Below are 12,255 nucleotides of genomic sequence, written 5' to 3'. Positions count from 1 at the left end.
CTGCTGGGAGGCTCAAATGTGTTGGTGTCTGAAAGCACCTGGAACCGTGCCTGCCCATAGAGTGTGCGCAGTAAGGGCTGGCGACTCTTATTCCTCATCTTACCTTTGTCGCTCAACATTAAAATCTTGAGATTTACAACTTAAGTGTCACTGTAATAATGGATCCATTTGGACTTCTGTCTGTGTATTCCACCATGTGAACACACCACAACTTATCTGTCTATCCTACAGCTGATGGGCACAGCCTACGGCTGTGTGCCCTCCTCAGCCACGAAGCCGTGAGCATTCTTGCCCATGACTCCCAATGCACATGGACAAGAGGGATGGGTTGCAGGCAAAGCTTCAACCTCACTAGGCACTGGCAGACCGTTCTCCGAAACTGTCTACCAATTTATACTCCCACTGGCAGCGTGTGTGTGTTCTGACTGTTCTACATCTTTGGCAACACTTGTTAGTGTCAAACTTTCACGTCTGCCAATCCAGCCGGCCTGCTGCCCCAAGACCTCCTGGATGATGGAGTCTTTCAGACTATTCCCAGGTGAAGAGATCTCTGTGTCAGGACGTCTCTTCCCCTTGATGGTCTGAACACCTTCACCCAGGAGGGGCCAAGAAACCAAGCTGGGAAAATTCTCCTAGCGACCAGCCCAGATGGTTTCAGCCCTACGTCCACTGGGCACTGACAACTGCCCTGCGCACCAGGCTGCCCCATGTCTCCCCAGAGGGAGCAGTGGTTTCTGGCTGGAGCTCAGAGCCCCCCCCGGTGGTCTGGGCTCCCCTTGCCCCCTGTACCACTCCTCTCAAGGGGCAGGGGGACAAGGGGTCCCCAGACAGCACAGACCTGGGCTTGTGCCAACCTCCCAGCCACCACGGATCCCAGGGCACGGGGAGACGGAGGCATGGTTTGTCTCCCTGCCCCACGTGAAGCAACGGCCTCTCGCGATACCTGCCCGGCATCTTACAACACACACAGCATGTCCATGCGCATTATTTAGTTCATTCCTCACACTCACCCTTTCGCTGTGTCCCCTTAGAGGTAAGAGAAACTCAAGCTCACGGAGATTAATAGGTACAAGATGACACAGCTAGTAAGTGGCAGAGTCGCAGTGAAAGCTAGAAGCTCCTAGGAAGTCTCAGAAGCTTGTGAAACGCACGGTGCGCGACACGAGAGAAACGCCAGAGCTCAATTCTCAACACTCGTCACTTGGGGGAGCGTCCCTCCCAACCAGTGCCTGGAGGTCCAGACTCCACAGGGAGCGGGCGCTGACCCCCATGTCTCGAGGGCAGCGGCCGGATACCACAGACCCCAGCCTCGCCCGCACAGAGCGAGCGGGAGACCCGGCCGGCACTCCAGCTCCTGGCAGCGAGGCCCAGGCTGGGCCCCCGAGCAGGGGACACTCGAGCGATCCCGAGTCCGACCATTGCTGCCGCCAACCCCTTACCCTCCAGGTCGGTGATCATCGCCTCGTGCTTGTTCTTGAGCTTGGCCAGGCTCTTAGATTTCTCCTCCTCTTCCGTGAGGTTGGTGGTGAACTCGGCTATTCTGTCTTCCAGCAGCTTCTTCTCCTGGGGGGCGAGGGTGGGTCAGAGCTTAAAGTCAGTTGAGCGCAGAACATGTCAGCTCTCCTCAGGGCACGGCTCACCCCGACACTGAGGACTGAATGGCGGGGCAGGGCCTTAAACACCTGGTCAAGTTCATTAGGATTTCCTAGATCAAAGGAGTCATTCAGAAAGGTCACTAGCTCCCCTGCAATAGCTGGGCCTGCGTCACCCCTTTCTGCTCAGGTGAGAAGAGCCGCCAGGTAACAGTGAGCGTCAGTGAGGGAATTCAGGGCAGGCGGGATGACGCCACCTCCTGCATGCCTTCGACCTCCCCCTTCCTCATCCCCCGAAGTGCCCCTGCCCTTCTCACTTTCTGTTCTGTGTGGCCACCAGTGGAGTCCTAATCCCACAGTGGTGGCCACACAGCCAGCGTAACTCCCCACATCACAGGGTCCCAGGCAGCCGCCCTGCCCTGTCAACCTGGCCACCCCCATCCTCTGGAGATGGAGGTCAGCATCCTGACCTTGTCCCTCCTTCTCCTCTAACTTGATTCCCAGCTGTTATCTGTCACCAGGCGGACGCTGACAGGGACCCAGCCGCAGCCCCGAGCCTGGAGCCGCTGCCCCAGCCGCTCGTCCCCGTGCCCCGGCTGCCGGGCTGCCGCCCCACCTTGGCCAGCTTGCAGTTCTGGTCCTCCAGGATGATCTGGCCCTCCTCCAGCTTCTTCAGCTTGGCCTCAGTGGTCACCTTCTCCAGCTGAAGCTTCTGCCGGGCGCTCTCCTCTTCCTCCAGCTGTTCCTCCAGTTCCTAACGGGAAGCCGGGGCGACGCCTGAGCAACTTGCATGCAGCCCGGCCCCCACGTGTGCGGTCATGTATTTAAAACCAGGGTGCGGGGACAAGAACCCCAGTCCAATCGCGGGGTCACGTGTTCCGAGGGGCCTCGTCCAGCAAGCATCCGCTCTCCGCTCCTCAGACCAGCCAGAGCCAGGACGAGGAGGGGAATTAAATTGGCTTCGACGCTCAGTGGGGCAGCGCTAACAGGCATCTGACACGTCAGAAATAACCACCCAGGGAATTCCCAGGTGCTCCAGTGGTTAAGACTCCGAGCTCTCACTGCTGATGGGCCCGGGTTCAATTCCCGGTCAGGGAACTAAGATCCCACAAGCCGCCCAGCATGGCCGTAAAAAAAAAAAAAAAAAAGCCCCAAAGAGAACACGTCTCCAAGGCTGCCCCCGGGACAAAGGCTGTCCTCCCATGGCACTCGTGGCACCCCTGCTCCCCACGCAGCCCACCCCCCGCCCCATGCCTGGGGTCCGGCCCTGCCCCTCCTCTGGGCACCTGGATGTTCTGCTGCATCTTCCTCTTCTCAGCCTGCAGGTGCTGGCAGCGGTCTTCCTCCTCCTCCACCCTGGCCTCCAGGTCATGGCAGATCTCTTCGAGCTCCTGCTTCTTGGCGGTCAGGCGGGCCCGGAGCTCCTCGGCCTCGGCACACAGTTCCGTTTCTGCCTGGAGCTGCTCCTGCAGCTGCAACTTCTCAGCCATGAGCTGCGAGAACACGTGGGAAATGTGAGCTCTTACGGCCGCCTCGGGCCACTTGTATCCACAGGAGAACTGGTCTCCAGTGCAGGCTCCTGCAGGGAGAACCCTGCTGACGAGAGCAGCTCCCATCTCAGGACGCTTAAGCTGCCCCGCATGTTTAAACATCACGCCCACCGTCCCTCACCACCGCTCCGTGAGCTGTACGTCAAGATCCCGAGGAAACAGGCTCAGAGAGGGGCTGGGCCTTGAACCCAACACTCATGAGCTTCCCATCCCATGGAGTAGCCTTCCTACATCACGAAACCCCGAACAGGGTCTGCAGAGAAATTAACCAGGCATGCCTCGCCTACTGGTTGCCAGCAGGTGGCAGCACTGCCTGGGCAGAGCCTGCAGACACCCACCTGGGACTGGAGGGTCTCCATCTCTGAGAGCCTGCTCTCAGCGGCCAGCTGCTTCTCCCGCACCTTCACCAGCTCCTCCTCCTTGGCCATCATCTCCTCCTCCTGCCGGCTCACCTGCAGCAGCGGCTTGACCTAGGAGAGGAGATTGAGGAGGAAACGTGCTCAGGGGAAGATGCCTGTCCAGGCTGAGAGCCGTGGCGCCTTCCCCTCACCTGTGGAAGCGCAAGCTCATGAGAGTGAGGGGCAGGTAGGACGCAGGGCAGAGGAGGTGCAAATGGGTACAATCTTTCTGGAAATCAATTTGGTACTGCGTGCCATAGGCCTCTGACCCACTAGCTACGTTTCGGGGAAACTACCCCTATGTGTACGTGAAGATGTTCAGGACAGCGTTGTTTATAACAGTGAAAATTTCAGAGAGATAAACATCCACTGCTGGAAAAATAGTCAGATAAATTATGAAACAGCTCTAGGGAACAGTATGCTGACTTTTAAAAAATGATGCTCATGAAGGAATTTTAGATGCAAAATGCAAAGTACATGACTGTTTATACAAGTCAAAGCTCAGCTACGTAAGAACGTTTGTGGTTTACACAGCAGAGATTTACTGGGAGTGAAAAAAAATTTTTTAAAAGCAGACTAAACATGGAAACATCTATTCAATATTGACGTTGGCACAAGGATGAAGGGATTATAGGTGAATTTTTATTTTCTTGTTTACCCTTGTGGTTAGTCTAACTTTTCGCAATTACCACAGATTACTTATCATAAACAAAAGCAGCCTGAACAACTTTACTAATGAACGAATTTTTTGTAAAGGCTAGGGAGGACCCATCCAGCGGGCGCAGATTCTGACCTGCCCGTGGTTTCTGGGTGGGCAGCTCTGTCTCCACGTGGAACCGTGGTGGGCGGGCTGGGCCCTGACATCCCAGGAGCCGCCCTAGCCCAGCCCGATAGCACCATGGCCGTCCACGCCGGACACGTGCCCCGGCTCACACCCCTCTAGACCCCATGGGCAGGATCATCCAGGGCTCCTGTGCTGAGCACAGGGACGCAAAGGCAAAGTACCAGCCCCAGGGCCTGAGCCCTGCAGGAGGCCAGCGTGAGGCCTGCCCGTCCCCCGTGTCACGCGGAGGCCCTTCCAGACCCACCTTGGTGAAGAGCCGCCACCACTGCCAGTTGCGCAGCTTGAGGTAGGCGGCACAGTTCCTCTGCAGGACTTTCATGGCCGTCAGCTGCTGCTGCCTCTTGGCGAAGGCCCTGTGGGGCGAGGGTCACAGTCAGCCCTCCAGGTGGGGGACGGCACACCTCCCTCCCGACAGTCCTGACCTCACTTGTGGAGGCTTTTCCGGAGGGACCGACCCCTGCCGGGGGCACCACGAAACAGACGTGGCGGGAAGGAGGTCGGCTTCGGGTTGAATCCTGTGGGTGACCTCACAGAGGGTGCCTGGGGCCGAGGTCACCACAGATACGAGTCAAGTGTGAGCCCTGGTCACCAAGTCCGTCTAGCGACCGCAGCTCCCCACCCTGGTACCACCCGCGATCTTGTGGCTTTGGTTTAGAGGGAGAACGTCCGCAGCTGATGTCCTACACAGGTCCATTTGTCCAAACTCCACAAACTCATGCTGCGCCCCCCAGCGCTCAGATCTCAGGCTGGAACAGACACCCCTGAGCACAGACACGGAGGGCTCAGGGGACAGATGTGCAGCTGCTCCACCCACCTTCCCGCAGCAAGTCAGCCCCTGACCTCCACGAGAGCTGCTCGGGACTCAAGGATGGCCTCCTCCTCTGGGAGCACGGCGTCCTCTGGGGACAGCCGGCTCTGGGTGTCATCCTTACGTGAGGGACACAGGAAGGAATAGCGGTGGTAGGAGCTTTCGTGACGAGCAAATCCAAGCACAGTCACCCCTCCCACCAGCTCACTTTAAACCTCAGGCAGAAATCCAGGAAGTAGGGGGGCAGGGAAGGCCACGGGGGCCTCCCGGGGCGACACCTGACTGGCACTAGGGCGCCCAGGCCACCGCTTCCTCAGTGTCCTCCGCTACAGGAGAGCTGGGAGGGCCCGAGCGCGGGGCAGGCTGGGTGGGGTGGGCGTCCCAGGACTCACTTTCTGGCCAGGTAGCCCCTGCAGCAGGCCTGGAAGCCGATGATGACGTCCGTGATCTTCAGGTCCCGTTCCTCCTCCAGGTGAGCCAGCACGCCGGCCCGGAAGAAGACCTTGCTCTGGCCGATGCGGTACAGGTTGCTGTCGAGCTCCAGGGCTTTGATCTAGACGGAGGCGAGTTGGCCACTTACCCCTTGCCACCCCTGCGGAGCCCTGGAGCAAGGCCAAGGACGGGGGAGGGGCCTGGAACCTGGGTCAGGCCTGCTCTGTGGGCAGCCTTCTCCTGGTGCAGGGAAAGCGCGGCCGGGGGCACGCTGGGGAGCAGGCAGGTGGGGGCCGGCATGGGGCAGGTAACGAGTCAGACTTGCAGAGAAGCACAGAATCTCGGCCCTGAAGGGACCCTGGAGGTCTCCTCTTCCTTCTCTGTGCCGCCCCGCACACTGCAGTCACGCTCTACAAATGCCCAGTTAAGTCTCCCTCCAAGCAGAGGTGGCCAAGCATCATTGTTTGGTCCAAGCCCAGCAGAGACTCCAGCTCAGGCCAGGATCAAATAGTAACTAGATGACCCTAGGCCTTGACCTCCGTGAGCCCATATTTCCTCAGCTGTAAAATGGGAATAACGGTTTCTTTAATTAAAAGAAAAGTTAACAGACAAAGCAAATAATAGCACCTCCTTTCTAGGAGAGCCGTGGGAGTCAAACAAGAGAACGCACAGAAAGCACCAAGGGTCAAGCGTGTGACCAGTGCCGAACGGGCTTCAGCCGTCATTACCACTACCGGGCTGTTTTGGTACAGGAACCAGGCTCTTTTACTAAGCCCACTGGCAAGGGTCTGTCTGTCCAACTGTCTGCCTGGGAGAGAAGAGATTTAGAACAAGCTCCAAGAGGCAGAGCCTTGAATAGGGTAAGTGGGATCGGGGGGCCTTGGTGTCCACGAACGACCCGGCAGAGGCCCTGTGAAAAGGGAGGCCCAGGGCAGGTGGAGCCACTGAGGGCATCCCCCGGCCACGTGCCCCACCTCCCTCCCGGCATGAAGAGCCCAAGCTGCCCATCTTCCCTGCAGGGCTGGACGGAGGAGACCTGCTTATGCCAGAAGTGGGGACACCCCTCACTGGCCAGCAGCTAACTCAGCCTCCGGAGAAACAGCGGCCCAGACACGAGCTGGAAGCACACCCTCCATCCTTCACGCCTCCTCTCTGCCAGGTGACAAGCATCGGAGAGCAGGGAGCTGTGTCTTCTCCCTCCTTTTCTAGCCCCCATCTCCCTGTCCCTTAATGTGTGGCTTTGCACAGAGCAGGTGTTGAATTTTTCTTCCCTCTTCTCTTTCCTCCCCCACCCCCAAGCCCGGCCTATCCTCTGCTGACTCTTTGGAAAGAACGCGAAGTAAAGCAAGCAGGAGGTGGTGGCTACTGACTCTGGACACGTCAGGCCCAGCGGGACGCCTGCCTGCAAAGCAGAAAAACGACTGAGTGGGTACAGCCTCAGCGCGGCCACTGGGTCACCACAGGGCCTTCATTCGCTATGCAGAATCCAGTGCCCACTGCCCGTCAGGCACTGGTTCAGAGCTGGGGGAAAGAGAGGAAAGGTCCAGAAACTCAGACACCGGCAGCTTTGGGCTGGTCGTGGCGCCCTGGTGGCAAGCTGCCCCGCCGACCACACTGCATGTGAAGATCGGAGGAGACGTGCACAAGAAAGAACCAGAACGTGCCCAAAAGGAAGAGGCCGTCTCACACCACAGCCTTGCCACGCCGCGGCTCTGGCCTCCTCCCTCCCACCTGGCTCCCACACGCTGTCCCGACCCCACCAAGGGCTAAGGGGGCTGCCGTTCAGGGCACCCGGCAGAGTCAGAACTGGCTTGTTGGAGGAACAAGAGAGCACGGTGCCAATGGATGCAAAGGACCCTGTCCAGTCACAGGGGCGCTGGCCACACGGATGCCCAGCAGGCCACAGGCCACCCAACACAGCAGCTCGACTCACCATGAGCACACACGCCTGCTTCCCATCCATGAAGCCCTTAGGAATGGAATTTGGTGTCAGGATCTCGTATCTGAGGAAGAGAAGGACAGCCAGGTCAGGTTAGCCCTCGCTTGGCTTCCACGGGGCCTGGAACATACGTGAGAGATTAGGGTCGTCCCTGTGGTGTAGCGGATGTAGAATTCTTTCCACAGAGTCTCCTAAGGAAAGGGGACATTCGGTGAACCCCGCCCTGCTCTTTCCTTAGGCTAAATGGCACGAGGAAGGCCTGGTGCTTTCCAGAAAGCGAATGGAAACTCATGTCGGGCTGTTTCATTCACTCAAGGGTGAGTTTTGCAGTGGGCTTACTAACTGCTAATCACCCAGCATCCGCGTCTGTAACCCCAGAAGGCCACGCCCACCTCTTCACTGAGATGCGCAGGGAACCACCAATCAACGGGGTGGTCCAAGAAATTAAACTCAGGGCTGCATCAAGACAGCAACTGGCACTAAACACAGTCATTAAGCAAAGAAGCCGGTGTCACTACTGTCCCCCTCTGCACACACAGCAGACTTCCATTTCCATCAAGTTCCTTTAACACCCAAGGCTCCGGCTGTTCCTCCTTTAATTTCTTTTCAGAGCTCCTCTAACTGTAGCAAACAGCGCCAGGCTCCCAAAGTGACTAGGAGTGAAAGCCAATGAGATAACTTTTGTTTCAGGAACAAAACAGAGAAATCCCTCCTCCCGTAGACGGTGGCACAGAGAACCGTGTGAGGAGCCGGCCGGAACTCAACTCAATGTGGACGAGGAAACGGCTCCCCTACCGGAGGCCCCTGCTGGGATGCAGCCGGCCCTGGGCCCTGCTCACCTCTGCCGGAACTCCTGGAAGACCACGCGGTTGGGGAAGCCCTGGCGGCAGATTCGGATGCCCTCGAGAACCCCGTTGCAGCGCAGCTGGTCCAGCACCAGATGGGGGTCCAGCTTGCCAGCCTAGGGAGGAAAATACACGCACCTGCTCTTACTTCTGCGCCCAGGAACTGATGGAGAGAGGGGCAGCCCCCTCTGCATGAAACAGGGCAAAAGCCCCCAAGGGAGTTGGGAGTCGCTGCCGCCCACAGGTTTTGACAGCCCAGTTAATTACGTGATCCAGGTCCGGGAGAGGCAGAAACACAGGCTACGAAGGCAGCTTAGCCCCTAAGGGTGCCTGAGCCACCCCGCCGGGGAACTTAACCGAGGCCACTGTGCGCGGCGGGGGACAGAGCTTCTGCACAGGGAGACAGACAAGAGTGGAGTGGCCCGCATGTGTGCCCGCCCACACCTTCTTCTCGTGGTTGGGGATGATGCAGCGGACGAAGTTGGGGTTGGTGTTCCTCAGCGTGGCCATGAGCTTGACCAGCTGCTCCTTGTACAGCTGTCCCACCGTGCGAAACATGCCCTTGCGTGTCTTGAAGGCCCCTGGCAGCGCCGTCTCCGACATGCCGGCCACCTGGTCCAGGCCGATGATGCGGTCCACTGCAGAGAGCACGCAGAAGCACTTGAGTACCCGGCGGACCAGGTGAGGGCGGAGGGGTGGGAAAGACAGACAGACAATCTGGACAGAAAGAGAGGAGACTACGGAACAGCAGACTGTTTCTACTTGGAGTCTACACAGCAGGCTAAAGTCATCTCCAAATGTTGAGCGAAGGTGGCCTTGTGAGCAAGGAGCAGAAAGCAGGAAGCACGCTTTGGAAAGGGTGCAGAGCCACTGAGGGGAGCAGCGCACCTGTGAAGGCTAACTCCACATCCACGGCGCTCATCTCAGCCACCCTGGAAAGCTCCTAACCCAGAGACACGACAGAGCTAACACTGGGAGATTAGGATTGACGTTTATACACTACCACGTGTAAAACAGATAGCTAGTGGGAACCTGGAAGCACAGGAAGTTCAGCTCAGTGCTCTGTGACGACCTAGATGGGGGGGATGTGTGTGTGTTGAGGGTGGAGGATGGGGGTGGGAGGGAGGACATATAGGTGTACATATAGCTAATTCACTTCATTGTACAGCAGAAACTAACACAACATTGTAAAGCAATTATACTCCAAAACAAAACAAAACAAAACAAAACAGAATCCCCTTTCACACTAGCTGCGATTCAGATAAGTTGATAGGAGCTGTGTAGCCTTTTGGTGAGTGTTGTGATGGCTGGTAAATAACAACCCTTTGCTATGAGAATAACTGCAAAAAGAAAACAGACCTAATAACGCATTTTGGAGTGGCGAGCCAAGCTCGTCCACTTGCCTGGCTCCGAGGAGGTGTTCAACTTGGCTTACAGGAACCCTGTAGTCCTCGGATCCCAGAGGAAATGAAAAACTCAGCACCCAGAATTCACGTTGACCTTTACCCGAGAGCACTGGGCTAGGAGTCAGAAGGCAGGAGCTCTAAAGCTACTCTGCCGTCGCCTGCAGGACTCTGGACGAGCCCCTCTCTGTCTGCAGCGGCCCCACGCAGGGCTCTCTACATCAGGGACCTGGCGCAGCAGGAATGGTGTCGGAGCAGAGAGTTCCAGACAACCACTTCTGCCAGTGACGACCCCTTCTCCCTCTCGTCTCCCCTGGTCTCCAAGCTCAGGGGTCTTTATCATCTAAGCCCACCCTCCAAGGAAGAAGCCCTCATCACCATGGCTCCCACCCAGAACAATGAAATGAACTGCTTCCTCCCAGGCGGAAACAAAACAACGAACAAACCCAACCTAAGTGGCCGGCAATTTGAGGCCAGTCTTAAGCAAGAGCCAATGTTAAATTTGAAAGCTTCCATTGCTGGCTACAAAAGTTAAGAATTCTGTGACAAAGTCGGTTTCCTATTCCTCTGCGGCCAGATCTCTTATTTTTTTGAAGGCAACACAAAGGACTGTTGCTCAAGAGGGAAGCTGGGAGTGAGGATGGACCCGATGAACCCTCTCAATTAAAACGGGAGGCATCTGGACCTCATGCAGCCACCGCAGGGCCCCTCTGGCCACCAAAGGTGTCCTGGGAGTGGGTGGCTTGTGACGGCCACTCAGGTTGCCCAGCGTGAGGTCAAACACGCCCCGCAACAACTCGCCGCTTCATGTAAGTGTGCCCTGCCCCCGGAAGGCCTGGCCCGGGAGGAGCAGGCGACTGCTGCGTACACACACAGGTGCACGCACGCACAGACACACGGACGTGTAACAGCAGTGCGCACAGCACCTCGTGCTGAGACATGGCAGCCATCCAATCAATGAGACGCCGCCTTCACGAGCGGGAGTTCTGAAGGGGATATAGATTGTAAAATGATTTTTTTTTCCTTTTAAGATCTAACAAGAAGTGTCAATACCAAAACACGGCCCTGATGTGCCTGGTTTTGCACTGGAGGCCTGGAGGCGATGGGGAGGGGGAAGGGGCCTCCCCACAAGCCCGGGGCCGAGACCAGGGAAGGGGCACAGTCAGGCAGCAGCCGCCACGGCAGAGAACGCTGAGCAGAAGCGCTCGTCACGCAGCCCCGGGTGCACCACACACGGACGGACGCCGCACCGGGCAGCCAGTCACCTGGTTCTAGGAGGAGGAGGGTAGGAAAGCGCTGATAGAAATGGGCTCTCTGGGTGCTCTGCGTCTCTGCAACAGAGAGGTTAAAGCAACACCCAGGCAGAAGGGAGGAGAGACCAGCAGAGACAAGGAAAAGAACGACTCCCGGAGCTACCAGCTACCGGCGAGAGGCAGGGAGGCAGTAAGGAGTGGGACGGGAACCTGGGCGCCGGGCCGTCACGCGACCCCCCGCGCTAGAAAGGGCTTGTCTGTGGCCGCGGAGCCCAAGGAAGCCTCTGCCCAAGAGCAAGTGGCTGCGCAGCATGTTCAAGGATGCTCGGGGCTCAAGGACAGGGTGACCGTAAGGGTCGGAGGAGCCCAGGCTCCCGGGTGCTAAGCGGTCCACGTCCTGGGCTCGGCCCGCTGCCGTGGAGGGAAGAGGCCCAGCCGGGGGCACCGGGAGGCGGGGTGAGGGCCAAGGGCGTACCATCCTTCCACAGCTCCGAGACGAACTTGTCGGAGGACTGGTGCAGCAGCGTGGCGATGTTGTCGTTCAGCGGGTCCATATTCTTCATCAGCCACTCGTCAGCTTTGTAATCCACCTGCAAGACGGGACCCCAGGTCACGGGCTGCTTGGGGGACTTCGGCGCGCGCAGCCTCTCCGATGACCAGCCGACCCCACAGGCGGAAACATTAAAAACTGTGAACCCTCGGCCCGGCATCTGCATCCCCAAGGAGGAAATGATGAGTGGCCAGGGCGGAGGCCTCCATGGGGTGTTCTCTGCGGAATCACGCAGAAAGCAAAAAATTTAAGCCACGCGAACCCCAAGCAAACGGTTATAGTTACACCACGGAATGTTCTGTTTTTAATTTTTTTAAGGTAACGTGAACATAAAGAAAAAATCCTGAAAGGACGTTAACCAAAATGTGGTAATATTTCTTTTTAGTAACAGGCAAGTAAGTTTTACTTTTTCTTTGTCATTTCAGGACACCCAGGTTTTCCTGGATATGCGTTATTCTTATCTTTTTTTCTGTTTTAATTAATTTATTTTAGTTTTGGCTGAGTTGGGTCTTTGTTGCTGCGCGCGGGCTTTCTCTAGTTGCGGCGCACCAGCTTCTCATTGCGGTGGCTTCTCTTGTTGCGGAGCACGGGCTCTAGGCACGCGGGCTTCAGTAGTTGCAGCATGTGGGCTCAGTAGTTGT

The 12,255-nt window shown here is 57.4% G+C and overlaps 1 protein-coding gene across 1 annotated transcript in view; it reads right to left on the bottom strand.

Annotated features, from left to right (window-relative positions):
- Positions 1-12,255, bottom strand: part of MYH9 (myosin heavy chain 9) — an 89,071-nt gene that overhangs the window by 14,036 nt on the left and 62,780 nt on the right. Inside the window, exons 15-24 of the mRNA XM_060164558.1 lie at positions 11,540-11,654; positions 8,853-9,046; positions 8,403-8,524; positions 7,558-7,627; positions 5,585-5,745; positions 4,629-4,737; positions 3,481-3,612; positions 2,879-3,085; positions 2,209-2,346; positions 1,440-1,563 (exon numbers count right to left, since the gene is read on the bottom strand). Of these exons, the coding sequence (XP_060020541.1) occupies positions 1,440-1,563; positions 2,209-2,346; positions 2,879-3,085; positions 3,481-3,612; positions 4,629-4,737; positions 5,585-5,745; positions 7,558-7,627; positions 8,403-8,524; positions 8,853-9,046; positions 11,540-11,654 (1,372 nt within the window). The remainder of the gene's footprint in view (positions 1-1,439; positions 1,564-2,208; positions 2,347-2,878; positions 3,086-3,480; positions 3,613-4,628; positions 4,738-5,584; positions 5,746-7,557; positions 7,628-8,402; positions 8,525-8,852; positions 9,047-11,539; positions 11,655-12,255) is intronic.

Source organism: Lagenorhynchus albirostris, chromosome 11 (genome assembly GCF_949774975.1).
Source record: "Lagenorhynchus albirostris chromosome 11, mLagAlb1.1, whole genome shotgun sequence".
Lineage (NCBI taxonomy): Eukaryota > Metazoa > Chordata > Mammalia > Artiodactyla > Delphinidae > Lagenorhynchus > Lagenorhynchus albirostris.
The sequence above is the reverse complement of the archived record's forward strand: the minus strand, read 5'-3'. Positions and strand labels throughout refer to the sequence as shown.